Source organism: Monodelphis domestica, chromosome 8, assembly GCF_027887165.1.
Source record: "Monodelphis domestica isolate mMonDom1 chromosome 8, mMonDom1.pri, whole genome shotgun sequence".
NCBI lineage: Eukaryota > Metazoa > Chordata > Mammalia > Didelphimorphia > Didelphidae > Monodelphis > Monodelphis domestica.
Window position 1 is genome coordinate 202,267,172 of NC_077234.1, and position 19,083 is coordinate 202,286,254.

Sequence of the window (19,083 nt, forward strand, 5' to 3'; positions counted from 1 at the left end):
CTTTTTTGCCCCTATTTATTTTTCTCCATATATCTATTAACTCTTAATTTTTCTAAGATTTAATTCACATCTTTTACCTCTTTCATATTTATTTTTTTATCTGATTTATCTAAATTTGATAGTGGTGGGTTCAGGTCTCCCACTAGTATAGTTTTACTATTCCTCCTTTAATTCCACCAGTTTCTCCTTTAGAATTTGGATGCTATTCCATTTGGTGCATACATGTTGATTATTGATATTTCCTCCTTGTCTATACTCCCCTATATCAGGATGGAATTACCTTCCCTATCCCTGGCAACTCCTGCCTTCTTTCTATCAGTTGAGGCCCAGTAAGTTTCGCTCCTATCTTTAATTCTAACGTTGTGAGTATCTACCTGTCTCAAGTGTGTTTCTTGTAGACAACATATGGTAGGCTTTTGTATTCTAATCCACTCTCCTATTTGTTTTCATTTTATGGGTGAGTTCATCCCATTCACATTGAAAGTTATGATTATCACTTGTGGATTCCCCAACATTTTGATATCCTCTCCTTCTGTCCTTTCTTCTTTTGCTATGTCCTTTTAAACCAGTGGTTTACTTTTAGTGAATTTCCCTAATTCCCTCCCTTAATATGCTTCCCTTTCTGGTCCCTCCCCCCTTTTGTTCCCTTCTTGTTTTTTAGGGGCTATTAAGTTCCCTGCCCCCTCTCTTTCCCTCCCTTTTTGTATTCCCTTCCCCTCTCCCCCCTTAGTTTTCCCTTCTCACCTGTAGGATAAGATAGAATTCAAGACCCCAATAGATCTAGATGCTCTTCCCTCTCAGAATTTATTTCACTGAGACTAAGGTTTAAGTATTACATATTAGCACTTTCTCCTTCTCCTTCTTATGAGAGTATTCTTCCCCTCCCCTTCCCATGTGTATCTTTGTGTGATAAAGATTATCCTATTATTTTATTTCTTCAAGTATCTCTTGGTGCCATCTTCGATCCCCCCCATTTTTCTTTTTTTATGTATCATCTTATAGCCCTTATGCCCCAATCTCTTCCTGTGAACTATTGTTCTAATTAATATAATTTTTGAGAGCTACAAATAACGTTTCCCCATATATTAATATATATAATTTGTTCTCATTGTAGCCCTTCAAGAACAGAGATTGAATTTTAAAAAAAAAAACATTTTTCCCCTTTTCCCTCTCTTATTTGCCTTTTCATGTTTCTCTTGATCTTTTTGTTTGGATATCAAATTTTCCATTTAGTTCTAGTCTTTTCTTTGCACATACTTGGAGGGGCACCTGGGTGGCTCAGTGGATTGAGAGTCAGGCCTAGAGATGGGAGGTCCTAGGTTCAAATCTGCCCTCAGACACTTCCTAGCTGTGTGATCCTGGGCAAGTCACTTGACCCCCATTGCCTAGCCCTTACCACTCTTCTGCCTTGGAGCCAATACATAGTATTAACTCCAAAATGGAAGGTAAGGGTTAAAAAAAAAATACTTGGAAATCTTCTATTTTGTTGAATGCCCATACTTTCCCTGGAAGTATATATAGTCAGTTTTGAGGGATAGGTGATTCTTGGTTGAAGACCCAGTTCTCTTGCCTTTCTGAATATCATATTCCAGGCCATATGGTCTTTTAGTGTGGAAACTGCCAGGTCTTGTGTGGTCCTGATTGGTGCTCCTTGGTATCTGAATTTCCTCTTTTTGGCTTCTTGTAGAACTTTCTCCTTAGCTTGAAAGCCCTGGAATTTGGCAATTATATTCCTGGGAGTTGTCTTTTGAGGATTTATTGTAGAGGGTGTTCTATCAACTCTCTCAATGTCTATTTTGCCCCTTTGTTAAAGAATATCAGTGGACTTCTGGTCAAGATGGTGGCTTAGAGAAAGCTAAAGTTAAAATCTTGGGAAACTGTTCCTTACTGATCTCAAAGTATATGCTCCTAGGGCACTGAAATTCAAAACGAACAACAGCATAGACCCCGGGAACCCTCCTCCTGGACCTGGATCAAAAGGTACGCCTTCCCCCCCCAAAAGCCAGAACCCGAGATCACTCGGACCTAAGGGGTAGGCAGAAGGAAGATCCCAGGACCCATCCCCCCAACCCAGAGCTCTGAGTCTGAGGCAGCAGAGGGAACCTCAGAGCCTCAGGGCCGGCTATTCCGAAGGCCGATTCCTGAAAACAACCTGACTCAGTCGCAGGGGGAGCCTGTAGCCCTCTGGCTGGATCCTTCCATCCCAGTCTCACAGAAGGTCCCTGCCTCAGGGCATACTCAATTCAACCCAGCTGAAGTTAATCCTATCAGGAGCACTTGGAGCTCCGGAAAGCGGCGGCCCCTCTCCACTCTGATTGTTGGGTCTTCTGGCTGGCAAAGGCATTGAAACACCTCGCGGAGAGTGCCAAGCCAGGCTCAGAGCATGGAAGTAAGGCAACGGAGAAGCATCAGGAAGGAACTGAGGAGGGCAGTAACACCGAAACACCAGTAATTCCTGGCTTCCCCGGGAAGACAGAACAACAACTGCATAGAACGGACAATTTGCCTAGGGCTAAAGCCTCTGAACACCAGACAGAGATAAGAAAAGCTAGTCCTCCCCACTCAGATAGAGATGGCAAACAGCACAGAAGCACAAAAGCCCCAAAATTCCAACAAAAACAAGAAGAAGGGGGTGACTTTTGACACATTTTATGGAGCAAAAATACAAAATACAGAGGAGATAGAAGAGGAAACACAAGCAAATGCTCTGAAACCTTCCAAAGGAAACGGAAACTCTCCACAAACCCATGAAGAATTTGAATCAGAAATGATAAAAAAAAAGATGGAAGCCTTCTGGGAGGAAAAGTGGGAAATAATGCAAAAGAAATTCACGCATCTACAAAATCAGTTTGACCAAACTGAAAAGGAAAACCAGGCTGTAAAGGTCAGAATTGGGCAACTCGAAGACAATGAGCAAGAATTAATAAAGCAAAGCCAAAAGACCAAGAAATTAGAAGAGAACATAAAATATCAAACTGACAAGGTCATAGACTTGCAAAATAGAGGGAGAAGAGACAATTTAAGAATAATTGGACTACCAGAAAAGTCAGAAATAAACAGCAAACTCGACATCATAATACAAGATATAATCAAAGAAAATTGCCCAGAGATCCTAGAACAAGGGGGCAACACAGCCACTGAAAGAGCTCACAGAACACCCTCTACACTAAATCCCCAAAAGACAACTCCCAGGAATGTAATTGCCAAATTCCAAAGCTTTCAAGCAAAAGAAAAAATCTTACAAGAAGTCAGAAATCGACAATTTGGATATAAAGGAATGTCAATCAGGGTCACACAAGACCTTGCAAGTTCCACTCTGAATGACCATAAGGCATGGAACATGATTTACAGAAAGGCAAGAGAGCTGGGCCTTCAACCAAGAATCAGCTATCCATCAAAACTGACTATATACTTCCAAGAGAAGTATAGGCATTCAACAAAGTAGAAGATTTCCAAGTATTTTTTTTTTAACCCTTACCTTCATAGCTTTGAACATGAATGGGATGAACTCACCCATAAAACGTAGACGAATAGCAGAATGGATTAGAATCCAAAACCCTACCATATGTTGTCTTCAAGAAACACACATGAGGCGGGTTGACACCCACAAGGTCAGAATTAAAGGATGGAGTAAGACCTTCTGGGCCTCAACTGACAGAAAGAAGGCAGGAGTGGCAATCCTGATATCTGATAAACCCAAAGCAAAAATAGACCTGATCAAAAGGGATAGGGAAGTTAATTATATTTTGTTAAAAGGGACTCTAGACAATGAGGAAATATCATTAATCAACATGTATGCACCAAATAATATAGCACCCAAATTTCTAATGGAGAAACTAGGAGAATTGAAGGAAGAAATAGACAGTAAAACCATATTAGTGGGAGACTTGAACCAACCATTATCAAATTTAGATAAATCAAATCAAAAAATAATTAAGAAAGAGGTAAAAGAAGTGAATGAAATCTTAGAAAAATTAGAATTAATACACATATAGAGAAAAATAAATAGGGACAAAAAGGAAGACACCTTCTTCTCAGCACCACATGGTACATTCACAAAAATTGACCATACATTAGGTCCCAGAAACATGGCATACAAATGCAGAAAAGCAGAAATAATAAATGCAGCCTTTTCAGATCACAAGGCAATAAAAATAATGATCAATAATGGTATATGGAAAACCAAATAAAAAATTAATTGGAAATTAAACAATATGATACTCCAAAATCTTTTAGTTAGAGAAGAAATCATAGAAACAATTAATAATTTCATCGAGGAAAATGACAATGGCGAGACATCCTTTCAAACCTTTTGGGATGCAGCCAAAGCAGTAATCAGAGGTAAATTCATATCCCTGAGTGCATATATTAACAAACTAGGGAGAGCAGAGATCAATCAATTGGAAATGCAAATAAAAAAATTTGAAAGCGATCAAATTAAAACCCCCCAGCAGAAAACCAAACTAGAAATCCTAAAAATTAAGGGAGAAATTAATAAAATCAAAAGTGATAGAACTATTGATTTAATAAATAAGACAAGAAGCTGGTACTTTGAAAAAACAAACAAAATAGACAAAGTACTGGTCAATCTAATTAAAAAAAGGAAAGAAGAAAAGCAAATTAACAGTATCAAAGATGATAAGGGGGACAGCACCTCCGATGAAGAGGAAATTAAGGCAATCATTAAAAATTACTTTGCCTAATTATAAGGCAATAAATACACCAATTTGGGTGATATGGATGAATATGTACAAAAATACAAACTGCCTAGACTAACAGAAGAAGAAATAGAATTCTTAAATAATTCCATATCAGAAAATGAAATCCAACAAGCCATCAAAGAACTCCCTAAGAAAAAATCTCCAGGGCCCAACGGATTCACAAGTGAATTCTATCAAACATTCAGAGAACAGTTAATCCCAATACTATACAAACTATTTGACATAATAAGCAAAGAGGGAGTTCTACCAAACTCCTTTTATGACACAAACATGGTACTGATTCCAAAACCAGGCAGGTCAAAAACAGAGAAAGAAAATTATAGACCAATCTCCCTAATGAATATAGATGCAAAAATCTTAAATAGGATACTAGCAAAAAGACTCCAGCAAGTGATCAAAAGGGTCATCCACCATGTTCAAGTAGGATTTATACCAGGGATGCAGGGCTGGTTCAATATTAGGAAAACCATCCACATAATTGACCACATCAACAAGCAAACCAACAAGAATCACATGATTATCTCAATAGACACAGAAAAAGCCTTTGATAAAATACAACATCCATTCCTATTAAAAACACTAGAAAGCATAGGAATAGAAGGGTTGTTCCTAAAAATAATAAACAGTATATATCTAAAACCATCAGCTAATATCATCTGCAATGGGGATAAACTAGATGCATTCCCAATAAGATCAGGAGTGAAACAAGGATGCCCATTATCACCTCTACTATTTGACATTGTACTAGAAACACTAGCAGTAGCAATTAGAGAAGAAAAAGAAATTGAAGGCATCAAAATAGGCAAGGAGGAGACCAAGTTACCACTCTTTGCAGATGACATGATGGTCTACTTAAAGAATCCTAGAGATTCAACCAAAAAGCTGATTGAAATAATCAACAACTTTAACAAAGTTGCAGGATACAAAATAAACCCTCACAAGTCATCAGCTTTTCTATATATCTCCAACACAGCTCAGCAGCAAAAACTAGAAAGAGAAATCCCATTCAAAATCACCTTAGACATTTTAGTGCCATACCTATTGAACTCCCAAAAAATTACTTTACTGATTTAGGAAAAACAATAACAAAGTTCATTTGGAATAACAAAGGATCAAGGATATCCAGGGAAATAGTGGAAAAAACCACAAATGATGGGGGCCTTGCAGTCCCAGACCTTAAACTATATTACAAAGCAGCAGTCATCAAAACAATTTGGTACTGGCTAAGAGACAGAAAGGAGGATCAGTAGAATAGACTGGGGGCAAGTGACCTCAGCCAGACAGTATACGATAAACCCAGAGATCCCAGCTTTTGGGACAAAAATCCACTATTCAATAAAAACTGCTGGGAAAATTGGAAGACAGTGTGGGAGAGACTAGGAATAGATCAACACCTCACACCCTACACCAAGATAAATTCAAAATGGGTGAATGACTTAAACATCAAGAAGGAAACCATAAGTAAATTGGGTAAACACAGAATAGTATACATGTCAGACCTTGGGGAGAGAAAAGACTTTAAAACCAAGCAAGACATAGAAAGAATCACAAAATGTAAAATAAATAATTTTCACTACATCAAATTAAAAAGCTTTTGTACAAACAAAAGCAATGTAACTAAAATCAGAAGGGAAACAATAAATTGGGGGGGAAATCTTCATAGAAACCTCTGACGAAGGTTTAATTACTCAAATTTATAAAGAGCTAAATCAATTGTACAAAAAATCAAGCCATTCTCCAATTGATAAATGGGCAAGGGACATGGATTGGCAGTTCTCAGATAAATCAAAACTATTAATAAGCACATGAAGAAGTGCTCTACATCTCTTATAATCAGAGAGATGCAAATCAAAACAACTCTGAGGTATCACCTAGCAGATTGTCTAATATGACAGCAGAGGAAAGTAATGAATGCTGGAGGGGATGTGGCAAAGTAGGGACATTAATTAATTGCTGGTGGAGTTGTGAACTGATCCACCCATTCTGGAAGGCAATTTGGAACTATGCTCAAAGGGCGATAAAGGAATGTCTCCCCTTTGATCCAGGTTTGTACCCCAAAGAGATAATGGGGGAAAAGGCTTGTACAAGAATATTCATACCTGCACCCTTTGTGGTTGCCAAAAATTGGAAAACGAGGGGATTCCCATCAATTGGGGAATGGCTGAACAAATTGTGGTATATGTTGGTGATGGAATACTATGGTGCAAAAAGGAATAATAAAGTGGAGGAATTCCATGGAGACTGGAACAACCTCCAGGAAGTGATGCAGAGCGAGAGGAGCAGAACCAGGAGAACATTGTACACAGAGACTAATACACTGTGGTATAATCGAACGTAATGGACTTCTCTATTAGTGGTGGTGTAATGTCCCTGAACAATCTGCAGGGATCTAACAGAAAAACACTATCCATAAGCAGAGGACAAACACTCTAATGCAAATACTAACAACGTGGCAATGGGTTCGAATCAAGAACACGTGATACCCAGTGGAATCATGGCTATGGGGAGTATAGGGGGAGGAAAAGAAAATGATCTTTGTCTTTAATGAAAAAAAAATATCAGTGCAGTTTTCTTGAATGATTTCTTGTAGTATGATGTCAAGATTTCTTTTTCTTTCTGGCTTTTTAGGTAGACCAATGATTCTCAAATTGTCTCTTTGTGCTGTTTTCCTGATCTGTCATCTTAGTGAGATATTTTATGTTGTTTTTTTTTAATTTTGTCAGTCTGTTGACTTTGGTTCATTAATTCTTGCTGTTTTGCAAGGTCGTTGTCTTCCAGTTGCCTAATTCTGTTCTTTAAAAACTGGTTTTACTTTTCAGTTTGGTCTATCCTGCTTTTCATGGCTTCCAGCTGCTTCTCCAATTGGGAGTTCTTTTCCTTCAGACTGTCATTTTCTCTCTGAACTATTTCCTACTTTTCTTGCCAGAATGCTTCCATGTTTTTGATAAGTTCCATTTTAAATTCTTCACTAGCTTGTGGACAATTTCCATTTTTGGGGAAAGTTTTGGGTTCATTTGAATTTCCTCCTGTATTTCTTCTATAGTCTGGGTTTTTCCTCCTTTAAAATATTTTGGGATCAATCCCTTCTCTTTTTCTTGGAGGGTGGTTGTTGCTCCTGGGCACAATTTGACATAACTGTGGAGGTTTTTCCTTCCCTTTTTAGTCAGAAATCTGAGTGAGATGGGCAGCCTCTCTGTGTATGGAGTTAAGGATTTTGCCTGAGGCAAGCCCTCGTAACTCTGTAGCTTCTGCTGTTTGCTGCCCTTCTCTTTGTTATTTTCCAGTGAGTGCCCACAGTCTGCGTTCTTCAGGCTGCTGGGGTTTCAGGTGTTGCTGCTCTCAGGGGTAGGTCTTTGGTGGTCTTAGTCAGCTCCCAAGGACCTGGAGGTGCCCCTCACTCACTCTCTGACTCTGGCTCCTTAGGTGGGGTCAGGGAGGGTAGATCAGCTCACATTTTGATGGGAGCTTTTTCACCCCCTCATTCTGTGGAAATGCCCAAATCCCATGAACCTTCAATTCTGCGCCCTAATGTAGAGTCCCTTCATTCTTATGAATTTGGGTTTTTTTTGTCTTTTGAGGTAGTCTATATCAGTGGGTGCTGAGGAGAGGAAGAGTCCTGTGTCTAGACAGCCTTCATGTTTGCCTGCAAGTCCTTTTTGTTTGTTTTTTAAACAAAAAGAGAGGAGTGGCAAGACCATAAAAATCGAAATAGAAATGAACAACAAAGTAGGAAAAAAATAGGACAAATGGAATTTTAACACAGAAAAGACTTGGCAGGGAGTATGAGAGAATTGGTAGGATCCAACTTATATTCGACATATGTCCCATATGTAACTTATTCAAAAGAGAAAGCTATGTGTTAGTGACGAAATCCATGAGATGAAGAGAGGATTCACTGCTGGAGAGCAAGGATCAGCAAGAAATGGTGGAGGGAGAAATAAAAGCAGTGCTGTAGGCATTATATACTTCTGTCACTTGGCCAGAGGGGTAAATTGCAAATTGGTAGAAATTGGATGCTTCACATATATGGGGCATGTGCTTTAGTTTTCCCTGGCTTCCCCCCCCTCCAAAAAGGTGGGTGCGTCCTTGACATTCTTTAATAAAAATGACCAAGTTTCAAAACATAGAATCCAGCACCAATTGGAATCACTGTTCTCAGTCCGAATAATAAAGAAGCAATCGCTGAAAGAGAAATCCAACAACGATGCGGGGGCAGCAGGAGGGAGAGAATGACCAGTGGCCGGTGTCGTCGCGCGCTGGCACACAGTGTCTCCGCTCCTTTTCCCCTTTTCTAAGCCTCCCACAATCGAGCAGCATTAATGAACAGAAACTTTCTCTAAAGTTAGTAATAGTGTTTGGCAGTTCTAAAGGTCCTAGTTCAGTGTCCTTGATCTCGCTGCATCCGTCGGTGTTATTGAGCACCCTCTTATTTTTCTTTTCTAGTTTTTCATGACACGGCTCTCTCCTGGTTCTCCTCTTCACCTTTTGCACCCTTGGTCTGCTTTGCACAAGCCATCACCCATTTTTCACACCTGCCAGCTCTGACTGCACCCAGTGTTCTGTCCTAGGTCTTTGTGGTTTCTTGGTGACTTCATCCATCTTCAGGGATTCATTTAGCAGCTCAGGGCGGAAAACTGGCAGGTCTCTATCTCCAGCCTTCTTCTTATTTGAGTTGGTTCACTGTGTGTGTGGAAGAATGGAATTTAAGTCAGAAAGGACTTTGTCTAGTCTATTAAAATGTAAAGATAAAATTCTACTCTTCATTTAAAAAAATTAACTTCGTAAGTAGAGGGAGGCCTGGCTAGACATGTGGTATTAAAAATGCGGTGAGCTTTTTAGTGAGCATAGTCTCAGCATGTCAGCATTGTGAGATGGCAACCAAAACTGCTAATCTCAGGACTGTTGTGTTTATTTCTTGGTGCCACATTTTAGGAAAGATAGTCCTATTGTAGAGGATATGAAAGGAGCCTGCCAGGGTGGTAAGAAGATGCAGAATTATGCTCTATTTGGGAAGGAATCGACTATGGAGAAGAGAAGACTTAGGGATTGTGAATATGTGGACGTGAATGTATCCTGCATCTTTGTGGGATATTGGAATAACTTCGTGATGATTCTATGTCTATTCTTTTTCCACTTCTATTATATGAACTCTAATCTTTTTAAATTTGTGTGTCAAGGTATAGCACTGTGTTTTTTTTTAAACCCTTACCTTCCCTCTTGGAGTCAATAGTGTGTATTGGCTCCAAGGCAGAAGAGTGGTAAGGGCTAGGCAACGGGGGTCAAGTGACTTGCCCAGGGTCACACAGCTAGGAAGTGTCTGAGGTCAGATTTGAACCCAGGACCTCCCATCTCTAGTCCTGGCTCTCCATCCACTGAGCTACCCAGCTGCCCCCTCTAGCACTGTTTAAAATAACTCACTTGGAGATTTTGTGTCTGTGTGTTTTAACTAATTCATTGATCTAGATATTGTGCCTATAAAGAATAACAGTTATTCATCTAACCCTGAGGAAAGAACAGTGAAATGGAATTTGACCCCCCATATCTATTGATTACTGCTCAGCCAATTGTTGTTTCTCTTTGGGCATCAGTTTCCTCCTCTGTGAGGAGTTGGAATAGACGACCTTCTGTTATTAATAAAGTTCCTTCTAGCAATGATCCTTTAAGACATAGCACATGAGCGTGTACTAAATGTTCAGCTAGAGTTCTCCAGTATCTAGTAAGGCAGATATTAAGAACTGTGATAGATATTCTTGGATAGGGAACACGGATTATGTTTTCTACAGAAAAGGGTGGCAAAAATTTTCTAGAAACACTGATGCAAAGAGGAAACCATCCAATGCCGTGCCCACATCGGAGGGTGCTTTCCCTGGAAGTGATGAGAACAGAATTGAGGCGTTTTCTGTTTGGCCTTTGATTCTACCGTTACATGCTCTTGGTTTGCTATCTTCCCTCACAGTCAGCTTCAGATAGACACAGTAGTCATGGGGGACTACTCTTGGCGTAGTCCTATTCAGTCACCAGTGAACCAACTCCTAGAGTTAGGAGATGAAGTCTGCTTCTGGCCAAATCTATTACGTGAGTAACAAGATGTGTTCTGGACACTAGCCAAGTGGCATTTATGTGAGCCACCGTCAGTGTGCGTAATCCTTCCCAGAGACATCGCCGTAACGTAGCTTGTACCTGTGGCCTCGACGTTATGATTCGCCATCTTTGCAGTTGCTCACACCCTCGTAATTCATCACATGACGGCTATATATTGAAAGTCATCAGTTCATTATCTAGGCAAATTACTTAGGTAAGGTATACAAGCAAGTGGTTCTTAGTGCCAAATGAATATGTAATGAGAGAGCTTTATACTTTTCTTTTTTTTAATTGTTCTTTATAGGACTGTCACACTTGACCAACCAACAGACAGTGCAAAAATCATTGGAAAAGCAGCACTAAATATGTTTCACACAATGAAATTGAACATATCAGATATGAGAGGGGTAAGTAAATGAAATTTTAAGACTTCTGGGATACTTCATCATCTCTTCTTGTTTTAGATTTGAGTTCTCTATTATCAGTAAAATTCTTGTGTTCATTTATTCACCTACTTTTTACGTCCCTGGCCTAGGCTTTTCTTTACCAATTATGTTTCTAAAATTATGTGAAAACACTTCAAATTTGTACCTACTTTATCCTAAATAAAGGCTATACTACATACAAGAGTGAATATCTATTTCTCAAAGATGTTGGAGAGATTTTAGCCTGCCTGCCATTGTGCCTAAAAAAAGCAAACGTTGCTTCCAAGGAACAGAAATGTCTATGTATGTGCTGGTATATGTCTTCTCTCAATTATCCTTCATAAGTAGGAGGGGTTTACAAAAGAAAATCATGACATAATGGTAAAAATTCTGGATTTGTATTCAGAGGACCTAGATTCAAATGTTAAATGTAAGCTCCCTTGTAAGTAGTAGAGGCTACAGACAATAGATATTCCACCACACAGGACTCCTGAATCTCAGGGAGAAAATGAATCTGAGTTTTGTGAGCTTTCTCTGCTCACATAATAGGGATCAACTTTTACCTTGTGGTACAGGTTGGTCTTCCCTGGGACAAGTACTCTTTAAAAGGCACATAAAAATTTGGCGTGGGCATTTATTTAGCTTTAGAGTTAACACAGAAGTGACCAGTTCACTTTTTTATTTGAAGTCAATTTAATATGCCTGTGTCGTTTCATTGGGAAATGTTTTGAGGGCAGCAAGCCATCACCAATGATATATACTATATAATTTACATGCCCAAAACAGTAATGACAGCATCATTTTTCTCAGAAATAGGACAGCTCATGAGGGAAAATTGTTGTTTAGTTGACTTCATTGGTCTGTCATCATTTGTGACATCATCCGGATTTCTCTTGGCAAAGATACTCGAGCGGTTTGCCATTTTCTCTTCCGGCTCATTTTATAGTTGAGGCAAACACGGTCACACAACTAGTAGAACTCACAAAGATGAGTCTCCCTGTCTCTAGGTCTGGTGCTCTATCCCCAGCACCACCTAGATGTCCAGAATAGGTGTTCGAGGGTAGGGGATGCCGGTACTCTCAGACCGTTAGTGGTTCTTGTGGTGTGCTACGGTTACTTTTCCTCGTATCCCTCCAAATAGCCTGTAGCCTAGGAAAGTTCCTTTATTGCTTCTTGGTTTTGAAAGCGAGTAACTTTTATCCACCATTAAAAATTCTTCTTGTACAAGTTCAGTTGTTTGCAGTGTAAGAAGTATGGTATTTTCTGAGTAATCAGAACAGTTTTTTGAGGTCATGAAACATTTAAAAATGTTTCCAAAAAGCTGTTGACTTCTGTACTAAGTATAGTAAGTATCCTAAACGTAACTGAAAGTATAGTATTAATAAATTGCAGCTGTAATTTTTAGTACAGCACAAGTAGATGTTATGAGATCTGATGAAATGGCCATAAATCCCAAGATACATCATGGAAACTTCATTGAAAACTAATACAAGTTTGTTTTCTTGTGATTTTTGTCTCTTTCCTAAAAGCAGAATGCATTAACTGAGGATTTTGTTGATTAGAAGTTGAAAGCTTTGCATTGTAATTTTCAAAACATAAGCCTTTATTTTGTTTCTAGGTCGGAATTCAAGTGAATCAGTTGGTTCCTATTAATAAAACATCTTCAGGATGTTCCACCCATCCATGCATGCAGTCTAGCCGTTTGCCAGGTGGATCACATTCTGTCATTGATCTTTTCCAAGTTCAGAAAGCTAAGAAATCCAATGAAGAAGAGCATAAGGAAAGTGAGTAAATCATAAAAACTTTTTGTAATTCATGTTGGCACTAATTTCCCTTTGTAAACGGAATGAATTCAAAGTATTCTCACCAGTGAGTGGAGGAAGAGACTTAATGGCAAGTGATTTTTTTAAAGCAGTTTGAATTTGGTATACTTTGTTTTTGGAAGTAGAGTTGCTTTATTTAAAGAGTCTTACTTTATTGAGACTTAATAGAGATTTTCATAAGGATTGCAGAAAAGATTTGGATTCAGAATCAGTTCTAATTAAGTTTGAGCTGTTTAACTTTTGTGTGCAGTTACGTTTGTAGAATTCTTTTCATTAGGGACTTTGTGATGGGGAGGAATTCTATATCAAGAAAATTTTGTATTAGGAGTTTGAAGTAGAATAATCACTTAGAAATTAATCTGTTCCATCATCCTGATATGCAGTAGCTGAGATTAAATAGGAATTGAGAGTTTTCTGTCTATTTTTTTTTTACATCACCTTCATTTCCCAACGTGTATTTCTATCCTAAACTTTCTAGTTACAACAGAAAAAAAACAACTAAAGAGCAGTGGGAGCAATTCAACGAACCAACAGGCTGTATTTCCACTTCCATTCTCACTCTGTATATTTTCACACCTTCTTGAAACCAGATTTGGTTATTGGTCTTCTCATCTTTCTCATTTTTCATCAATACTCCTTAATATTGTCATTGTATAGTATTATCCCAGTTCTGCATATTTCACTTTGTTCGTATCTTAAAAAGGTTTTCTATATTCTTGGGCATTTCTTACAGCGTACTTCATTTTACGATGAATGGGAGGACCATTTTTCCAGTCCTTAGCTGTGAGAAAAAGGTTGGCTACATATTCATGTATTTTGGACCTTTCTTTTTGATCATTGACTTGCTTGGAGTCCGGCAGTGATATTTCTGGGTCAAAGAATAAGATTTTCTTAAGGCGTTCGTGAAGTTTATATGTCTTATTGTTGTCCTTGTAGTATTTGTGGCTGCAATGGATCTTGAAATATCTTCTGCCTCTCGAACTTGCACTTTTCTACCGTCTTGTACCACCCATCTGGCATCAAGTATCAGTCCAGCTGCTGGTAAAGCGGAGCCTTCAGGGAAATGGAACGGACTCCACTCCCCTGTCAGCGTGACGTCCAGACTTAACCTGAGCATAGAAGTCCCTTCTCCGTCCCAGGTATGTGTGTCGGCTTCACCCAGGAGTTGCTGACCCGCTTCAGAATTCTCGTGTGTGGTCATCACGCTCAGTGTTTGACGTGGGGTGTGTCGGGGGGGGGGGGGGGCTCTCCCTCCTGGTCAGAGTAAAGAGTTAGGGTTAGCCAGCGCTAGATAGTGGCTGTCGGCACGTTACCTTTTCTCCCGTCAGAGTAATTGCTCCCATCAGTAACTGGCAGGGAATTCGTGTGGTTTGTAAAAGCTCTTTGAACTGTTGCCGAGTTTGCGGATAGTTCGTTTAGCCTTTCACACGTGCTGAGAAATGAGTGGCTCTGTGTTCTCCGTGATGTCTGTAGAATATCTTTTTCTTGGCTGAACACATGGAAACGGTGAGCTGGGGAGCCTCAGCCGCCCCGAGCCTGGCCTCCCCGGAGCGTTCGTCATAGCAGTCGGGGGGAAGAGCTCAGACAGACCCAGGAAGTGGATGGTGCCGCCGGTGTGCACGCTCAGGACATGAACAAAAGCAAAGCTCATTGGGGACTCTTGGCTTTTTGCAGCTGGATCAGTCTGTGTTGGAAGCACTTCCCCCTGACCTCCGACAACAAGTAGAGCAAATCTGCGCCATTCAGCAAGGAGACGCCCACAGCGACAAAAAGAAGGAGCCGGTAAACGGCTGCAACGCGGCCATCTTGCCGCAGCCAGTTGGGACAGTTTTGTTACAGATACCAGATCTTCAGGAATCCAGTAGCGACGCTGGCATCAACGTGATCGCTCTTCCTGCATTTTCTCAGGTAGGGCGCGCGCTCGCCTGCGTCTCCAGGGGTCTCTGGGGCCCGGCCCCGGCCCCGGCTCCTTTTTGTTTTATGCCCTGACCTAGGTCCTTGGTCTCTCTTTGTTCGCTTGCAAGGCTTTACCTTATAAGTTTGAAAATATTTCATTGACATTATCGAAGGGTAAGGAGAGGACCCCCCCCTCCAGATAGCGTGCGTTTATCTTAGATCCTGTGAAGCCATGCTTTGTCATTGCACTGATCTTTGAAGCCCATCTTTCTCCCGGCCTCCTATGTCTCAAGTTTATATATTTCTGTGTCCTCTGGAACGATCACTGTAATTTCTTTTGTTAGTACATTACGTTCACATCCCACGATTTGTTTAACCATTCTCCATCGGTGGGTATCCTTAGTTATCCAATTTTTCTGATACTGTGAAAAAAATGGCTCTTGTATTCTCTCAAAGCATAGTTGGCAGCAGCCAGGAGTCTGTGGATATGCAATTTCGTGCCTTTAGGGCCTAATTCTTTTTTTTTTAAAACCCTTACAGCCATACTGGGTATTGGCTCCAAGGCAGTAAGAGCAGTAAGGGCTAGGCAATGGGGGCCAAGTGACTTGCCCAGGGTCACACAGCTGGGAAGTGTCTGAGGCCAGATTTGAACCGAGGACCTCCTGACTCTAGGCCTGGCTCTCCATCCACTGAGCTACCCAGCTGTAGGGCCTAATTTTTAATTGCTTTCCAAAGTGACTTCACTGCACCTCCAATAACTGTCATCCTCGCCAATCTGATGGGCATGAGGCCCCTCAAAGTAGCTTGTGTGTGTGTTTTAAATATGGTTGTTACAAGAATCCTTAAAGGTATTCAATTTAAACATTTATCAGAGAATCCCATCCCCAATTTTCTGTCCCCCCTCCCCCCATCTTAGCTGCATTGGTTTTTGTTTGTGCAAAATCATTTATTTTAAGTCATGATCTTGGTCATGAATTCTCTTATCCACAAAGACAGTATATTTGTCATGTATCCATTTCTAGTTTTTGTTTGGTCATCGGGGCCATTTTAGAACACTGCTATTGTTTGTTTTCTTCTGTACTTGATTGAAGGAATTTATCAATTGAATGGATTTGGGGAGTCAGATTTGCCGAATCCTTTACCTAGCATCAAGTTTTCATACAATGAATTTGTGTGTGGCCTTGACTTTTATTTTCATTAGGTAGACCCTGAGGTGTTTGCAGCACTTCCCCCTGAACTTCAGGAGGAGCTGAAAGCTGCATATGAACAAAGACAAAGGCAGTTGGAGAACTCCGCATGTCCGCAGCCAGCCACCTCGTTCGGTAAGCTTTCCAAGATTGCAGACGACAGAGATTGTAACAAGAGGGGAAAGGAATCATTATTACACCCTACCCATTTTTCCAACAAAATATTTGTCTTATGTTAAATGAAAATATTTATATGGAAAAGATCTAATTAAAATATAAGGCTTTTTAAATCTAGAGATAGTCTCTAAAAGTTTAATTTCTTAGCAGAAACAGACATTAATAATGAACTTTCTCAAGCATGAAGACATTTGCATTTCAGGACTTTTTATGAATCAGATGAAAGCTGTATACATTTGAGGAACAAATGTTAGTCTCTGGCTTGGGATAGACACAAAGTCTCAGGGTAGCTTAAATAAAAAATTAGACTTTGAAGAAATGTGGAATAAAACCAGCCAGTTGCTTACCAGTTACAGGCAAGGGTCGTGGGGCAGGGTAGAACACACTGAAATGGTCCCTCAAAGGATCCATTGGGGCACTTCTTCCACCATCAGTACCCTTCACTCTGTTGTAGGCCGTTACACCATGGCTCCAAAACTTCCTTGTTTTTAGACTTTGCAATCATTTGCACATAGTATTTATAGCCTTAAAGAATCTCAGGGCTGTGACTCATGTGGAGGTAGATTTTACTGTCCATGGAAATAATTAGATATGTTTTGGTTTGCTTTTTAGTATCAAAGAATCCTTTATTACAACTAAAACAACCAGCAGTGAAGGATAAGAAAAAAAGCAAGAAAAAAACAGTCAGTCCCACAAAAAAGGTCCAGAGTCCTTTGAAGAACAAGTCGCTCAGCAGCCCAGCTAAAACTCTAGCAGCACCCACCGGAAGCCCACAGAAGCTAATAGACAGCTTTTTGAAACAAGACGGTCCAGCTTGTGCTAATAACCCACAGGTGAGATTGGTACTTTAATTGCTGGTGACAAAATAATTTTTGATTTTGCATTGTAATTTGCTGGCATCACGTAATTCTTTCTCAACAGGTTGAGCCAAGTCCATCAACTTCAGTTAGACCATCAGAACTGGCAGGCTCCTTCAGACAGCCAGCACCCAATCTAGCTGGCGCTGTTGAATTCAATGATGTGAAGACCTTGCTTAAAGAGTGGATTACCACTATATCAGGTAGTTCTAGAACCTGTCAGTCTGAAAGATTTATTTCATTTGTTTGTTTCATGTTAATCAAGTTGTAGTTTAAGTTATTCAGACTCTTTGAATAAATCAGCAAATTATTGAAAAGGCCGGCATTTGGTTTTGCAAAATCATCCTGTTACCAGTCCAGGATTTCATGAAGAGAAAATCTTGTGGGAAACTTATCACTCCTCCCCCCCCCCCCCCCCCCCCATTAATATATCCCTGAGAGGAGTTCTTGTAAAAAAAAAATGTAGGTTTAGTTCCGGTGGCAATTTGAAGATTTTTTTTGTCTCCCAACTTTTATTTGATCCTCAACAGATCCGATGGAAGAAGACATCTTGCAAGTTGTAAAATACTGTACTGACCTAATAGAGGAAAAGGACCTAGAAAAACTGGATCTGGTGATAAAGTACATGAAAAGGTAACAACACTTTGCTCCTGTTCTCAGCTATGCTATATTTGTTGTTTGTTTTTTTAAAGTTCTGACCAGCCTCTTGAGGACAAGAACATCAGAAACCATTCTCAATTGAATGTTTAAAAATTAAAAGGAAAATTTTCCATTAGTGAATGGAGAAAGCCAATAACTGAAATTTGGGGCATTTCCGTAAACAACAAAACAATGGTGTATCAGTACCTATAGGAATCACATATTCTTTAATCGTTGGATTATTACATTACTTTAAAATATCACAAATTATACTGAAAATGGTTTATTTTGTACTAAATGTATTTTAAAAGCAGCATTTGAGACATGAGGTTGCCTTACTGGTTTTTTGGTCAGTGCCAGTGCCTGGAGTGTTAAATAACAGTAGTGATAAGACCTGGTTATTCTTGGGCAATTTAGTTAAATCCATATTTCTTGCCAATTTCATCTATATATTCCTGGGAAACATAAGTATTTTGTTATGAGTTTATGGAAAAAACAAATTTGAGGATTAATATTTTTGTTCTTCTGCTTTCTCCCGCCCCCTTATTTCAGGTTAATGCAGCAGTCTGTGGAATCAGTTTGGAATATGGCATTTGACTTTATTCTTGACAATGTTCAGGTGGTTTTACAACAAACTTATGGAAGCACATTAAAAGTTACCTAAACTTTATAAGGAGCTTGGTGAGAGAGAGCCTGGAGCTCTCTTCTAGCTGTGCCATAAGTGCTTGTGAGGTATTTGCAAAGTGCATGATAGTAATGCTCTGAGTTTTTATAATTTTGAATTTCTTTTTAAACAGAAGTGTTTTGTACATTTCTTTTCAAAAAGTGCCAAATTTGTCAGTATTGCATGTAAATAATCGTGTTGATTCTTTTATTGTAGCATAGACTCTATTTACAAAATGTTTGTTTATAAAGTTTTATGGATTTTTACAGTGAAGTGTTTACAGCTGTTTAATAAAGAACTGTATGTATATTTTGTATTGACTCTTATTTTGTGAATCCTTAACTTCTTTGAAGCCAGGAGCTCACTTCTCACTGAAAACACCCATTCCTTTGAAATAGACTACTTTTTAAAGTAGTTGACTATTGTAACAAATAATAGGTGTATAGAAATTTAGCATCTTTTCTGAGGTCCACAAAAAGCTTCAGATTTGTTTTAATGTGTAGTAAAAACCTCATTCCTCCCTTGTTTCCATCTGCCAGTGCACGTGGTTTGGAGTCAAAGCCACTTTTCATACTTTACATCCATACTTAGGTCACTATTTTCCCAGATTACT

At 39.5% G+C, this 19,083-nt stretch overlaps 1 protein-coding gene across 4 annotated transcripts in view; it reads left to right on the forward strand.

Moving 5' to 3' along the window:
- The window catches only part of REV1 (REV1 DNA directed polymerase), a 118,615-nt gene extending 99,833 nt beyond the window's left edge, over positions 1-18,782 (forward strand). For all 4 annotated transcript variants that reach the window (XM_007501123.3, XM_007501124.3, XM_056808277.1 and 1 more), the window contains 9 exons: positions 11,107-11,209; positions 12,846-13,011; positions 13,987-14,189; positions 14,725-14,958; positions 16,148-16,268; positions 16,923-17,143; positions 17,232-17,370; positions 17,698-17,800; positions 18,359-18,782. In XM_007501123.3, coding sequence (XP_007501185.2) covers positions 11,107-11,209; positions 12,846-13,011; positions 13,987-14,189; positions 14,725-14,958; positions 16,148-16,268; positions 16,923-17,143; positions 17,232-17,370; positions 17,698-17,800; positions 18,359-18,470 — 1,402 coding nt within the window. In that variant the 3' untranslated portion in view covers positions 18,471-18,782. The remainder of the gene's footprint in view (positions 1-11,106; positions 11,210-12,845; positions 13,012-13,986; positions 14,190-14,724; positions 14,959-16,147; positions 16,269-16,922; positions 17,144-17,231; positions 17,371-17,697; positions 17,801-18,358) is intronic.
- The last annotated feature ends 301 nt before the right edge of the window (positions 18,783-19,083 follow it).